This window comes from Xyrauchen texanus, chromosome 18, assembly GCF_025860055.1.
Source record: "Xyrauchen texanus isolate HMW12.3.18 chromosome 18, RBS_HiC_50CHRs, whole genome shotgun sequence".
Lineage (NCBI taxonomy): Eukaryota > Metazoa > Chordata > Actinopteri > Cypriniformes > Catostomidae > Xyrauchen > Xyrauchen texanus.
Window position 1 is genome coordinate 19,703,397 of NC_068293.1, and position 15,952 is coordinate 19,719,348.

Genomic DNA, 15,952 nt, shown 5'->3' on the forward strand with positions numbered 1-15,952 from the left:
GCTGCTAGTACTGCACAAGTTAACACATTTTAAGAGTCTTACCATGGCAGGGTCTTTTTTTGGCTTGTTCTCCAACAGGGCCTTCTTGTAAGCCAGCAACACCTCCCTGCAGTCGTCCAGGTGCGCTTCCGGCTCCCAGGTGTCATCATCTGAAGAATAGTTCTTCCATCTCACCCGGTACAGCACCTCTCCCTAAAAACAACATAGAGGTCATAAGTCGTGGTCTGCCATTGGTCCTTCTACATTCTCCAAAAGCAGTGACAATAATGTTTGATAAAGGGATAGTTCACAAAACATTTAGATGTTTGTCTGAACGTTTAGACTCATTCACTGTTATTGTATGTAAAAAAAAAAAAATGAAACGAGAGTGAACGGTGACTAAGGCTTTCAGTCCCTAACATTCTGCCGAACATCTGTGTGTTCCACAGAAGAAAGTCATAAGGTTTAGGAACGAAATCAGTATGAATAAATGATGACAGAATTTAAATATTTGGGTGAACTTTCACCAAACTAAAACATACACATTTAGTCATTCACTGAGGTTGCAATCTTGGAAAGCTGCCTGTAGTAAAACAGCTGGTAAAGTATCTAGCTGGTAACAAATACTTTATGTATTTCATGACAATGTACTGTTACTTTAAAAACACATTTGTAGATTGAGGAGAGGTTACCAGAACAAACAGTAAATTATCTTGAAAAACCTTTTCTGTTTGTGGCCTGTGAAGTGTCAGACATCTATCTCACATTATCCCAAGTGCTATGCTGTTCACATGAAGAAGAGAAGAGTGATGTTTATAGAAGGCATTAAGGCAGTAATAAATGATTGGCAGACATATTTTAAGCGCCACAGGTTGATTTCATAGGGAAAGTTCATTATCCACTGCGTTGCTAAGTAATGGACACCGCTGATTCTCTGCTCCTCTTATTTCCTGTGATTCTCAAATGGAGGATTAATAATAGCCGAAGATTAAAGCCAAATAATATATTATAATTTGAATCGAGAGAGTGGATGAGTTCTCTTTCCTCTTTCACAAGAAATTCCATCTGCTGGTTTCACAACACTGACAAGCAAAACTCAATCTACTTTTATGGTTGTTGTATGTAAACCTTCCCTGAATTCTAAACAAAGAGATTTCACAAGGGAAAATTCCCACATATTTAGCCTATGGTGCCGTTGCTTAGATCAGGGAGCTATTTTCCTGTACAACTACCTTTTCTGCAGGAACAAGCAGCAGAAAGAACCAGTTAATTATAATTTTTACGTTAACCAGGAAGTTAAAGACATGATTGTCTGTGTGTCTGCCAAAGCTCAGTACACCAGTAAGCACAAAAGCACAGGCTGTCTGTGGATCTCAGAATGACTGCTACTGGCTCATAGCCATCACTATCTCACGTTACAGTCAGTATGAATGGAGATCACTTGAACACAGATACAAATTGTTTTTCATTCAAAAGGCATATTAAAGGGATAGTTCATAAAAATAAATAAAAAAAACCCTCATGTTGCTCCAACGTTGTATGACTTTCTTTCTTCCTTGAAACAAAAAAGCAAACGTTAGGCTGAATGTTAGCATTCACTGTCATTCCAACCTTTTTTTTTTTTTTCATACATTGAAATTAAAGGGTGATTGATGGCAACATTTTGTCTGATCTGTATGATTTGTTCAGAAAATCATATAGGTTTGGAAAAACATGAGGGTGAGTAGGCCTGCACAATGACAGAATTAAAGTTTTTTGGGTGAACTATTCCTTTAAACAGGGCTCGACATTATCTCTGGTCTGGGACAAGTGGTATTTTGAACAGGCAAGTTAAAGAGAATTTTCCTTGCCAAACCTGACAAGTAGCCTGATTAAAATCTCAATAACAAATGTTAGCTCAATAGTGTGTGATTGCGGGGATTGAGCACAATTTCTTTTCTCCCCAATTTGGAATGCCAAATTCCCAATGCGCTCTAAATCCTCATGGTGGCGTAGTGACTCAATCTGGGTGGCGGAGGATGAATCTCAGATGCCTCTGCATCTGAGACCGTCAATCCAAGCATCTTATCATGTGGCTTGTTGAGCGCACTACTGCGGAGACCTAGCGCATGTGGAGGCACATGTTATTCTTCGTGGCATCCACGCACAACTCACCATGCACCCGACTGAGAGCAAGAACCACATTATAGTGACCACGAGGAGGTTAACCCAATGTGATTCTACCCACCCTAGCAACCAGGCCAATTGGTTGCTTAGGAAGACTGACTGGAGTAACTCAGCACGCCCTGGATTCAAACTTGCGATTCCAGGTGTGATAGTCAGTGTCTTTACTTGCTGAGCAACCCAGGCCCCCCGATTGAGCACAATTTTAAATCATTGCCGAATGTTTCACTTTCAAAATGCAGGGAATTCCCTCTATCGCATCGCTCTCTCTCCCTCACTCATGGTGCAACGTTCAGCAGCTGGTGCGTGTGAGCAGCGGAGAGGTGCATATTTGATTCTGAACTTCAGATTTTATGTATATACCCGTTTATACTGGACATGCAAATGGTGTTATACCACATCACGATAAGCGAGCAATGAGATAAAACTATTGCTCCTCTTTATAATCAACAAAGCGGTCTTCATCACAAGCATGCAACGGTGGATTGATCTCATTTTATCTTGTCACATCATGGCGCTCCCTTATAATACAGCAAGAAAAGCAGAAATTGCAAAAACGCTTTGTGTAATAAAACCATCTGTAGAGTGAAGAGAAACACTTAAAACAGACTTGTGCACCTGTTACATCTCTCGTCTTTCTAGAGCTCCATCCAATATATGTATCAGAGTTATTTTATCTGCCTTGTGAATCATTCAATTTTAATAAGTATATAACAATATACATTATAATAATAATAATAATAATATTAATATAACATTAATAAATGACACACTATGAAAACTTTAATTTGCATATATGTTTTGAATATACAACATAACTGATTTAGCAGCAAGGTTCTCTAAGGATTTTTATCTGTTAACATTTTCAATGCATTTTAGTCAATATTAAACCATCATTAATGCAACTGGTGAGAATTGACTTGTACTTTCAAAGAGACGATTTACCCAAAAACTCAAATTTGGTAACCCTTTACAAAAAGTTTCTATTTGTCAATATTAGTTAACTATATCGGTTAACATGAAATAACAATAACACAACTTTTACATAATATATTAATCTTGGTTAATGTTCATTACAACATACAGTACATTAATACATTTTAATATATTTATATAAAAAGTTGTATATGTTAACATTAGTTTATGCACTATGAACTAACAATGAAATTTTTTTTTTTTTAGTAACTAACATTAGCTAAGATTGATGAATGCTGTAAAATATTTTTAATTTTTTGTTCATGTTAGCTATTGTATTATCTAATGTTAATGAATGGAACCTTATTGTAGTGTTACCAAACATTCTGTCATCATTACTTGCCATTATGTTGTTCCAAATCTGTCTGACTTTCTATCTTCCATGGAACTCAAAAGGAGATGTTAGAGAGAATGTTAGTTTGTCTCAATTCACTTTTATTTTAAGGAGAAAAAAAAAAAAGATGAACTGACAGGCTAGTGCTCTCACGGTACCAAAATTTCAGTAGTCGGTACCAATACCAGTGAAATTTCACGGTACTCGATATCATTTTCGGTACCAAAGCAAAACACAAAAACAGGTTACTAAACAACACTCTTTTAATAACAAAGTTAACAAAACATTAGCAGCAGAAATAAGAAAATAAATATGCCATTGAGCAACACTTTATTATTTTTTAATTATAACAAAACTGAACAATGTATGCTTTAAGTATTTTTGAACACTTATAGAAGATTTGCTTCAACTTTTGCAACTTTAATTAAAAATTTTACCAAGTACAAAAAACAAAACCTAAATAAACAAGCATACAATAGAATGAATAAAAAACAATTTCCAAACTAATGTGCAAAGTGCTCTCTTATTAATAAAGCTGCATTTTGCCATTTTTCTTCATGATAAGAAATGGATATGGACATATACACTCACCTAAAGGATTATTAGGAACACCTGTTCAATTTCTCATTAATGCAATTATCTAATCAACCAATCACATGGCAGTTGCTTCAATGCATTTAGGGGTCTGGTCCTGGTCAAGACAATCTCCTGAACTCCAAACTGAATGTCAGAATGGGAAAGAAAGGTGATTTAAGCAATTTTGAGCGTGGCATGGTTGTTGGTGCCAGACGGGCCGGTCTGAGTATTTCACAATCTGCTCAGTTACTGGGATTTTCATGCACAACCATTTCTAGGGTTTACAAAGAATGGTGTGAAAAGGGAAAAACATCCAGTATGCGGCAGTCCTGTGGGCTGAAAATGCCTTGTTGATGCTAGAGGTCAGAGGAGAATGGGCCGACTGATTCAAGCTGATAGAAGAGCAACTTTGCCTGAAATAACCACTCGTTAAAACCGAGGTATGCAGCAAAGCATTTGTGAAGCCACAACACACACAACCTTGAGGCGGATGGGCTACAACAGCAGAAGACCCCACCGGGTACCACTCATCTCCACTACAAATAAGAAAAAGAGGCTACAATTTGCAAGAGCTCACCAAAATTGGACAGTTGAAGACTGGAAAAATGTTGCCTGGTCTGATGAGTCTCGATTTCTGTTGAGACATTCAGATGGTACAGTCAGAATTTGGCGTAAACAGAATGAGAACATGGATCCATCATGCCTTGTTACCACTGTGCAGGCTGGTGGTGGTGGTGTAATGGTGTGGGGGATGTTTACTTGGCACACTTTAGGCCCCTTAGTGCCAATTGGGCATCGTTTAAATGCCACGGCCTACCTGAGCATTGTTTCTGACCATGTCCATCCCTTTATGGCCACCATGTACCCATCCTCTGATGGCTACTTCCAGCAGGATAATGCACCATGTCACAAAGCTCGAATCATTTCAAATTGGTTTCTTGAACATGACAATGAGTTTACTGTACTAAAATGGCCCCCACAGTCACCAGATCTCAACCCAATAGAGCATCTTTGGGATGTGGTGGAACGGAGCTTCGTGCCCTGGATGTGCATCCCACAAATCTCCATTAACTGCAAGATGCTATCCTATCAATATGGGCCAACATTTCTAAAGAATGCTTTCAGCACCTTGTTGAATCAATGCCATGTAGAATTAAGGCAGTTCTGAAGGCTGAAAGGGGTCAAACACAGTATTAGTATGGTGTTCCTAATAATCCTTTAGGTGAGTGTGTGTGTGTGTGTGTGATATATATATATATATATATATATATATATATATATATATATAGATAGATAGATAGATAGATAGATAGATAGATATTATGATTAAATAAGTTAGCGTTATAAGTTATAGAATAGGCACAGACCACACAGAGAAATGCCAGTTTCTGAATTTATAGTTATTAACATGATCTGCTTCCATATTATTTGAACTTTAATAAAGCTATAACGCATACAATTTTACTGCATTTAAGATGTAACGCCAGGATGTTTCCTTTAAAGAGCTCCACCTCCGCTTATTCCACAACGGTACATGCTTCTGAATGTACTTTTTTTTTTATAATTCCCTAATACTTTGGGATCTATGTAAAATAAACTGTGAAAGTTTAGAGTGCACCTGGACTGATCTGTGTAATTCTTCCTCCATCAGGCGTGAACTGCTGCTCTCATGAGTCATCGTTACAGTTTATTGTGATTTCATATTACGTTAAATGAGATCAAACGACTGTTCAACAACGAACATTTTTCTCGTAAATTTTGTATTTTCGACGATGTCGATAATGTCGACTAAATGTTTCAGCCCTAAGGTAAATGATTTTTGTTTGAGTACCGACTTGGTACCGGAGTACCGGTATTTTTGACAACACTACTGACAGCGAATAGTGTACATATCACTCTTTTATATAAACTGATATGTAAATTGTGTTGTGTAAGTATGTTGTTTACTGTAATTGGTATATGTCTCGTCACTGTCATGACTGCTATGTTGCTCGGACCTGCACACAAGAATTTCACCTACTGTTGCACTTGTGTACATGGTAGTGTGACAATAAAGTGATTTGATTTGATTTAGTGACTTTGACTAACATTCTGCCTAAAATCTAATTTTGTGTTCCTCAGAAGAGAGAAATTCATACTTTGGTAAAAAAAATAAAAATGGTATGAGGCAATAATCTGACAGAGATGGATGGGACGGTTCCCTATCGATTCAGTGTACTCGACACTGCATTTTCCACAACCTAATTGAGGCTAGGGCTGCACGATATGGCCAAAATTGTTACAACGATAATCTTTTTCATATTGTTAGATATTGATATTTATCACGATATACATTTACACATTGCACTTTCTTTTTTTATTTCAAAGTTGATGGAAGAATAAATTCTAAACAGTCAAAATAGTCTCTGCAAAACTGCACAGGGGTCCAGAGACTGCCAAAGCAGTGGGGTCTGCGGGAACTTTTACCAATTTTACCGTTTATCAATTAAAAATGAATGTTAAAAGATCATCTGTTTGTTCTGAAGCATAGTGACAGCAGTCTAGTATTTGTTGGAATATTTTTACAATATTTGTTTTTAATTTTTTATATTTCAGATACCCAAGCATGGGGCATAGAAGCCCTTGTGACTGTGGAATGATGCCGAATGTGGGTTCAGGGGTGTCCCCAGAGAAAATTTAGAAAACGTTTTGATTTTTTTTTTTAAACATTTGTATATTTTCATTAAAGTGAGAGACTAGGCTACCAACTAATAATTTTAGTCTTTCCTTATCCATTCCAGACAAAATTTTCACAAAATTAGAACAAAAATCGATTTGTTTATTCGATTTGTTTATTATTAAAGGATCGTAACATGCTGATTAATAAAGATACATTTAGAATGGAAAAACATTATGGTCTAAAAGGTGCTTTGAAACCACATTAACTCATGCAGCACTTCATGGCTACACACATGCAGGGAAAAGAGGCAACGCATGCAGAGCGGAACAGGGCAGAAATTATGCATGTTTGTTGCTAGATAACAATAATACTCAAGATTACTCATGTCAATATTACAGCGCAGAAAGATCAGAGCTGTTGTCCACATCACTGTTGTTCTATCGCGCTCTTCACTGGAGACGATGAGAGGGTGCAACCTTTGTCAAGAAGTCTTGCGGATGGAATCAATCCGGTGTCTGACATAACCTAATTGTTAGCAAGGCAGCTAGCATTAGCAAGTTCATCCAGTCTGACCCTACGCTACCACTGGCGTGTTGTGAGCGAAGCTGAGAACGTTTTCAATTCATTCCTATGAAAGCTGAGCGTCATGCTCACAAGGTGGATTGTAGGATTGGCAGCGGTGTGGAGCAAGCTCTCTCCTAGCGCTGTGAGCGCCTTTGTGTGGATTTCATCCACCCCGGTGGAAACGCAGCCTGAAAAAGCCGAACTGCTTGTGTTTTAGCGACACGCAGTAAATATCGTGGATTTTCTTTATCGTGATATATATCGATATCGTTTTATCGCCCAGCCCTAATTGAAGCCATTGTATCAAAACAACAATCTTGTGATTGGCAATGATGTCTGAGCTTCGCCCCTTTAGGTGTGAAATTGAGCTATATAAGCAGGTGCTCAAACATAATTTCTTTAGAATTTCTTCAAGACCGAAATAGACTCATCTTGACTACGTCACATCATCTCATCTTGATCAGCCCGCTCTTCGCCATCGACAGACACCCTTCAGCAGACGGTATTCCCTGCAGATGCATCAGGACGTTCTTCGCTTGAGTCCAGCGCCTGCAGCGAAGATTCACTCACCCCCTCTAGTGTCTCGCTAGAAGTCTCTCTGCCTCGCCCCCAGATCGGGTTCTTTGCTCAGTGAGATATCTACCCGATTCCTGCAGCATCCAGGCAGGTGTTGTATCCTTTCATTATATATAATTCCATCCAAATGGCGTAAAACACACATATAGAGGTGCTTGTGAGAACGGGTCTTTTTAAAGACGTCACATCGCAAGTATTCCTGTGAGCGACACATCGTTCCGTCAGACCAACATGAGAGCTACGTTCGCTGCCTGGGCCGCATACATTCAGATGCAGCTCTCATGGGGACAGACTGCCCTCACTGTGAGGACAACGAGTCTGAAGACACTCCGCTCTAGAGTCACCATCTTAATGGAAGATTCCACCTCCCGCGCTCTCCCGACTGTGTTAGGTCTTGAGGGACCACACAAGAAAGCACGGCAGGGCCACAAAGCAGAGATAGAAGAACCCGAGGAGGATCTCGAGCCGGCACAAGCCTCATGAGCCCCTCAATCTTCCCATGCACAGTCTTCGACAGTGCAGTATGCAAGTGATTATTTGCTTCCCAATGATGAGTGGTGTGCTATCACAATTAGTGTCAAATATAATGCAGCCGCAATCCCGTTACGTGAACCCGTGGCGGGCGCTCACAAGCATGTCAGATTGGGTGCTAAAAATTATCGAGCACGGGTATTAGATCCAATTTGCATGTAGACCGCCTTGCTTCAACAGCGTTTTGTCCTCGACATTTCCATAATGGGATGTGCCTGCATTACGTACAGAAATTCACCATCTCGCAAAAGATGTGATAGAGATTATTCGGAGCTGCCATGCCTGCAAAGGATTTTACAGCTGCTACCTTTTCTTTATGAAGAATGGCTTTAGATGATTTTAGATCTGACACACTTGAACAGCACGCTTGCAAAACGGCCATTCAAATGTTAACTCAAACTGGTTTGCGTCAATAGATCTAAAGGAAGCACACTTTCATATTCGAATTATACTGCATCACAGGCTGTTCTTGAGATTTGCATTCAAAGTGATGACATACCAATTCAAAAGTCCTTCTCATCGGATTATCTCTGGCCCCGTGCACGTTCAAAAAAATGTGTCGATGGGGCACTCGCCCCTTTGAAGATGAACGGCATGCGCATTCTGAATTACCACGACAATTGGCTATTAACCGATCAGAGGCTCTGCAAGCACAGGGAATGTGACAGCCTGGGTCTCAATGTCAACTGGGTGAAAAGTATATTTTCTCCCAGTCAACAAATCTCCTTTTTGGGGGTTCGACTTAACTACATGAGCATGCGTGAGAACCTCACGAGCGAGCGTGTACAGACCCTTCACCAGTGTCTGTCTCAGTTCAATCTGGGGAAAGCATTTGCACTGAAGTCTTTTCAGAAAATGCTGGATTTTATGGCGGAAGCATGCGTCATCATTCTTTTAGGTCTTTTACACGAGACCCCTCCAGTGCTGGCTCAAACACCATGTACCGAGTCACGCCTGGTGTCGGGGACACGTGCGCATCACCATAACTCGCAACTGCCTGGCTGCTCTAGCACCATGGACAGCTCCAAACCTTTAGCAGAAGGGTGTGATGCTGGGTCAGGTTTTCAGTCAAAAATTGGTGTCCATGGATGTATCCAACAAGGGTTGGGGCACGCTATACGATGGATGCCAGGCTTTCGGCACTTGGACAGGTGTGAAACGGGCATAGCATATCAACTGCTTGGAAATGCTAGCAGTCTTCTTAGCGGTGAAAGTTTTCCATTCTGATATAGTGAATCATCAAATTCTGATTTGGTCAGACAATATGTCATTGATAGCATACATAAATGGCCAGGGCGTCACTCGATCACTACCAATGATGAGCCTGGCGCAAGGCCTCCTTGTGTGGAGCGCGTGCCATCACCTCTCCCCACACGTAACATATATTCCGGGCCGTCTAAACAGCGGAGCGAACATGCTGTTGTGCAAGGGACTGATGGCAGGGGAATGGAGACTTCATCCTCAAAAATTCTGAGGATTTGGAAAATGTTTGGCAAAGGGAAGTCGACATATTTGCCTCTGCAGAGACAGCCCACTGCCCTCTTTGGTACTTCATGTCCCAAGACCCGCTGGTAATGGACACATTGGCCCACAAAACGCAAATATGCATTTCCTCGTACGTCTCCTCCACTCTGTCATCAGAAAAGTTTGAGAGAATAAGGAAACGGTTCTGTTGGTTAAGCCAAAATGGTCCAACCAGCCATGGTTTCCGGAAATTATAGAGATATTAGGTGGCCCTCCATGGAAAATACAGCTGAGGAGGGATCTGCTCTCTCAAGTGCAGGGCATGATTTGGCATCCCCAGCTGGAGCTGTGGAACCTACATGTATGTCCCCTGAACCGAGCACAGCGCACGAGCTGGAATTTGCTTAGTCTATATGGAACACCATTTTGCAAGCTAGAGTGCCTACACTGCCTACTATCTACGAGACGCCTCTATGCATTTAAACGGCATGCGTTGCGGATTGGTGCTCTTCAAGCAACAAAGACTCTGTAAATTGAGTGTGTCAAAGTGTGTGGCAGGGCGGAGGGTGGGGCCGGGTCATGATTCTGCACACCTGACCCCTAATAAGGCTGATTAAGCCCAAGAGGTTTTGGCACCAGTGTAAAGGGATTGTGAGAAAGGAGGCAGTGAGAACCGGCTTGATAATATAAATGATAATTTAATAATAAACTGAACCACAAAAACACATCCAGGTGTCGGACAGCTGTCCGTAACACTCTCTCTCACGCACTGCCTTCTACAGTCAGCTTTATCCCTCTCAGGCTTAATCAGCCTCATTAGGGGCCTGGTGTGTGGAATCACGACCCGGCCCACCCTCCACCCTGCCACACAGAGATCCTTACATTCCTTCAGGAGCGGTTGAATGCAGGTTGTACTCGCTTAAAGAGCAACATGCAGGTTGAATTTATAACTGAATTAATACTTTATATTGTCTGCAGAGGTCTTTTAAAAACACATATGTAGAAATTACTAATGAAATCTCATTTGATGTAGAGATTTTGATCAAAATGTGCTAGGCTCTGGAATACGCCTTTCCCGCTATCAACGCGTCATATGACGTAGGGCGAGGCAAACAAAAGAGCTCGCGGTCAGCTCTCATTGTGGGTGTTGATGTAGTTAGAGCAGTAGTGAGAGACAGAAAGTTTTAGAGAAGCCATAATGGTAAATTATTGTGTTTGTGCTGGTTGCACGAATTCCAGCCTGTCAGGACATCGTGTCCATCATTTTCCTTCTAGAAAAAACAAGGCTTTTCGGTCTTGAGTGCGTTTTGTGCAGGTGAAGAAAGCAGACTTCACTGCCGCGTCTGTTACCACACACTCGGTCGTTTGTGGCGCACATTTCACTCCAGAGAATTATCGACCTGGAGATTTGTTGGAGTCTCGGATGGGATTTCGGAATAAGGACCACGTGAGGCTGATTACTGATGCTGTTCCCTCGGTGCACTCGATGGAATCAAGTCCACCGTCAAAGTGTACACCGGATTTTGGCACGGGCTGGACTGGAGGACAAAGTGCTAACGTTAGCAGACATTCTGTGCAACGAAAACGAGGACTTAGCAGAGTAAGTCTTACTTTTAATAATTTTAACTCTTAATTTGCTCATAATTATAGGCCTGTGGGCCATCATAGGCATGTTCGTCCACACCAGAGAACTCGGTTTCTTCATTCGCATCCATTGTAACCTGAGCTTGAACTTGACCAGACTCCCTCGCCCATCGTCACTTCCGGTTAGTGCTTTATAGACGCGGAAGTTATTTTATCACAATTTATCTCAAAATATCGTTAATGGCTAAATATATATTACTCCAGTTCAGAAAATCTAGTTGTTTTATCATCAACATACACTATGCTATATAGGGGTGTCCAACCTGCATGTTGCTCTTTAAGGTCTATATAGCGACCATATTGGCAATTCACTCCCCAGAGGCTGGTTCCTCTATAGGCAGACATGACGTGATCATAAAGTTCCTTAGGTGAGCAAGGCGCTTGAACTCCCCTTGCCCTGCTATAGATGAGTTGTGTGTGCTCTCTTTAAAGACTGCACTGCTGTTGGCTCTGGCCTCAGAAAATATACAGGTGCTGTCGGTTGACAGTTTATGTCTGGAATTCAGTCCAGGGCTTTCAAAAGCCACCATCAAACCCAAAAAAGGCTATGTGCCTAAGGTGCTTTCCACACCCTTCAGGACTCAGAAATTACAGCTACAAGCGTTCTCTTCATCATCGTTTATTTCGGATGAGGAGCAGTTAACGCATATATTATGTCCTGTGCGGGCATTGCACATGTATGTGGAGTGCACTCACCAGTTTAGACTGTCAGATCAGCTCTTCGTTTGTTATGAAGGATGCACAAAAGTCATGTCCGTCTCCAAACAAAGGCTCTCTCACTGGATCATTGATGCGATCGCCCTCGCTTATGAGTCACGGGAATTAGATGCACTATTGACGTTAAGGCGCATTCAACTTAAGTCATGGCTTCCTCATGAGCATGGACAAATTGTTTATCCCTACAAGATATATGTTTTGCCGCAGGATGGTCTGTGCAGAATACATTAATGAGGATTTATAACCTAGACGTGGCATCCATCGCTTCGCAAGTCCTCTCTGTTTAGCTACTATTCCTTCACCCAGCAAAAGTCACAAGCACTTCCAATAGAATAAAACCTCCCTCCCTGCCTCTGGGTATGAAGGGGTTAATTATTCTGTGTGTATTATATGACTCATATAGATCCTCAGAATAAGAAAAACGTTCCATCTGGTTTTCACCATGTGGGGTTATTCATTTTTATACACATTTGAAGATATCGAAGTCACCGCCCGAAAGGCCGTGACCTCAAATACACATTCTTCTAAGTGTTTTTCTACCCTGGCACATCTAGGGTATGATGCTACGTAGTGCAGCTTGATGGAACTCCATTCCCCATAGCATTCAAATGCAATGTCGAGTGAACTGAATCAATAGGGAACGTCTCAGGTTACTCACGTAACCTTGGTTCCCTGAGATGAAGGTAACAAGACATTGCAAAACTTGGCTGCCCTACTATGTCAGAGTTTTGTTTCACTTATATAGGGCAAATGTGTGCAAGATTGACATTATGATACAAGGGCTTCAACTAGGTCATGTAAAAGGGATTTTCCCCATAACATTCAAATGCAATGTCTCGTTCCATTCATCTCAGGGAACCAAGGTTACATGAGTAACCGGAGAAGTTCCCATTTCTATACATTTTGAAAAATCTGTTTTGTTGCTCAAATTCACAGAATGCTGCATTCAGCTCTGTCTAACTGGCTCTCAGAGCAACTCATTTTCACTATTTTAGTTTATTTCTTATGCAGATAAAAATGAAACAAGACATATTCTAGTATGTCGACAAATGGAAAAGCTTGTATTTTCACTGGCCCTGAATTCGCTTGAATTTTAAAGCCACAGTGAGGAAGCTCCTTTTAAACACAAACACTAACCTACTCAGTGAACTTGTGCATTACTGCAGATACTGCAGTGTTTGGCAGTTTAAAGGGCACTGACTACAATACAATTGGATTTTACATGCATGTTATATGTCCTCCTCAATACACTTTATCTTGGCTCATTGATCTCAACCAACAGGATTTCCAGCTACAAGAGCTACAATAGATATCAAATAAATAGGATATCTATTTATCTATTATATTCTTCTGTCACTATTCGCTCTCCGACACTCTCACTTTGCTCGCTCCACACCCTTACCTATATTCCTTTAAAAGTACTTATTTTCCCTCTTCGATATCTTTAATAACCTCTTGTTGCCACATTACAGATGTCCTTCCAGTACTAATGACACACTGATTTCACAAACACACACCCTTGTGATACTTCTAGATTAGGCACTGCTGTAGTCTCACCAAAATAAACACAAGGAAACTGGCACTGACAGGGATCTGTCATTCTTCCAAAGTAACACAACTAGAATACTGTACTGCAGGAAAACAACAGATTTTGAAAGTAGGAGACAGACTCCAACAATTCACTTGTTCATCATTTCACAAATGCTTGGACAACCCAGGATCCCATGACTTGATGTCAGTGAACTGGCTGTAATGTGATGTAACTGGATTTCTCTCTCTGTTTACTAGAGCCCAAGAGGACTTTGCATAAAGCACCCAGATAGGAAGAGGGAAACACGGGCTCGGAACAGAACCAACTCCACCTTTCACCTAAACAACACACAGCTCCAGAACAAAGACCTGCCAAACATGGCTTCCCATGGTACAGTATGAATATACAAGGTCTGAAACTGCAACTTCATATTGCCCAAATAACCCTATCATTGTTATGTTATACTAAGGACGAATGATTTACATTATCACTAAAATGCTGACTCATTGTTGTGTGTTCCTGTCAGCACGATCATGCATGAAGGACTAAGAGAACATAAGCGAGTAATCTGTCCCATAGTGTCTGAAAGAAATGTAATTAAACAAACCGGTGGATCAAAACCAATGACTGTCGCCGCTGTCAAGCGTTTTCTTACTTACAAAACACCTCTTATCTTGCAAAAGGAATTCGCTTGGGCGTGGGTACATTTAGTCCGGAGTTTAAAGGAGTAGTTTAGCTGGATTGTAAGTTTTTGTGTGGAGTAAACAACAAGAGCACAGCGATTTTTGTCTCTAGGAGCAGCGGCGAGCTAACCGTCAGAAAGTTACAATGAGTGTTTACAACATTTCCGCGCTGGCGGGAGTTGATGTTTTGGGTAAAACAAGGTCTGAAATATAAATGTCAACGATTCCATCGACTTTACTCTACTCGTTCAACACGCATCTCCAATATTTACTTAGTTACGCGATAGCTACATCGCTAACAAAATGGCATCCAAAGCGCGAGCCACACACACACTCTCTCACCTCCACCTCCCTCACGTCAATAATCCTCTCCACTTCATATACATCTTCTTCCTCCTGTTCGCTGTCTCCAAGTTCGGCTCTCTCGGCTCCGGAGGCCATTTACGCTTTAAAATTGTGAATCGTTACGCTATAGACTGATATATGTGTGCATACAGCGTTAAGGCCACGCAGTTGCGCAACTACTCCACACGCACAGCTACAGCACCAGTGCAGATAGTAGTACTACAACAGGAGGAGGATCTGTGTGTGTGTGCGCGCGTGCAATGACGCCTGACAGTTGAACGGAGTATGAGGTTATCGTTTCCCAAAGCTAAATATATCATAGGCGAGAAGAAACTAAATCAATTCCGAGTGTTATAGGGTTAGGGCTATAAACAGAGGTCGGAGCCAGCTCCAACAGTGCAGGTAGCTCCAAGTGGGTGGGGCTAAAGCTTCAAATGGTTCGCACATACGGATAAACACGTCTGATTGATGTACTTTATCTCCACACGTGAGAGACTTGAAAAATGGGCGTTTTCAAACCGGGATGGGGGTTTTTCAATCTCTTTACACGATTTGCCTACTTTCATTGGATAGTTGTAAAACATCCGTTCCGATTTGAAAACACCCACAGATTGAGAAACGCCCATTAAGGATCGTTTAATACTTATGGGTCATTGACAAATAAGGTTGTCCAAGGTTTTAAAATAAGAAAAGTTAAGAACATTTGTGTCAAGTTCTCGGAAATCTGATCTTTGTGTCCATTTTGGTTTCATACATAAAAAAAAAAAAACTATTTAAAACTTTCAAATTGTCATATGGTGTAACCATCAAGAAAAAAGTATAATAATAGTTTCTTTGCACCTTGAATCAACCCACAGCTTAGTCTATTTAGATTTATCCAACATATCACACCTCTTCTGCCATTACATTCACTTGCTTCTGTATATAACAGATTTGTATTTGCATATTATTCATATATATATATATATATATATATATATTGTCCTATTGTGTATTTCTATAAATAGGCTACTTTATTTTCTATTCACTTTTATTAGCATATTTATATTATTATCTCTGTCATGTTATTGTATTGTTTGTGCACTGGAAGCTTCTGTCACCAAGACAAATTCTTTGTATGTGTAACCATATTTGGAAATAAAGCTCATTCTGATTCTGAATACATGAGGGTATAATCTTAATCACTAAAAGGTTTTCAAACTAATTTTTCA

General features: G+C 40.7%; 1 protein-coding gene across 3 annotated transcripts in view; it reads right to left on the minus strand.

Moving 5' to 3' along the window:
• The window catches only part of LOC127658880 (M-phase phosphoprotein 8-like), a 30,688-nt gene extending 15,040 nt beyond the window's left edge, over positions 1-15,648 (minus strand). The window contains exons 1-2 of one of the 3 annotated variants that reach the window (XM_052148420.1): positions 14,739-15,648; positions 43-192 (exon numbers count right to left, since the gene is read on the minus strand). In XM_052148420.1, the coding sequence (XP_052004380.1) occupies positions 43-192; positions 14,739-14,837 (249 nt within the window). In that variant the 5' untranslated portion in view covers positions 14,838-15,648. Of the gene's footprint in view, positions 1-42; positions 193-12,161; positions 12,272-14,738 lie in introns of those variants that run through there. The other 2 variants (XM_052148419.1, XM_052148421.1) reach the window with 2 other exon arrangements.
• Positions 15,649-15,952: the final 304 nt, after the last annotated feature.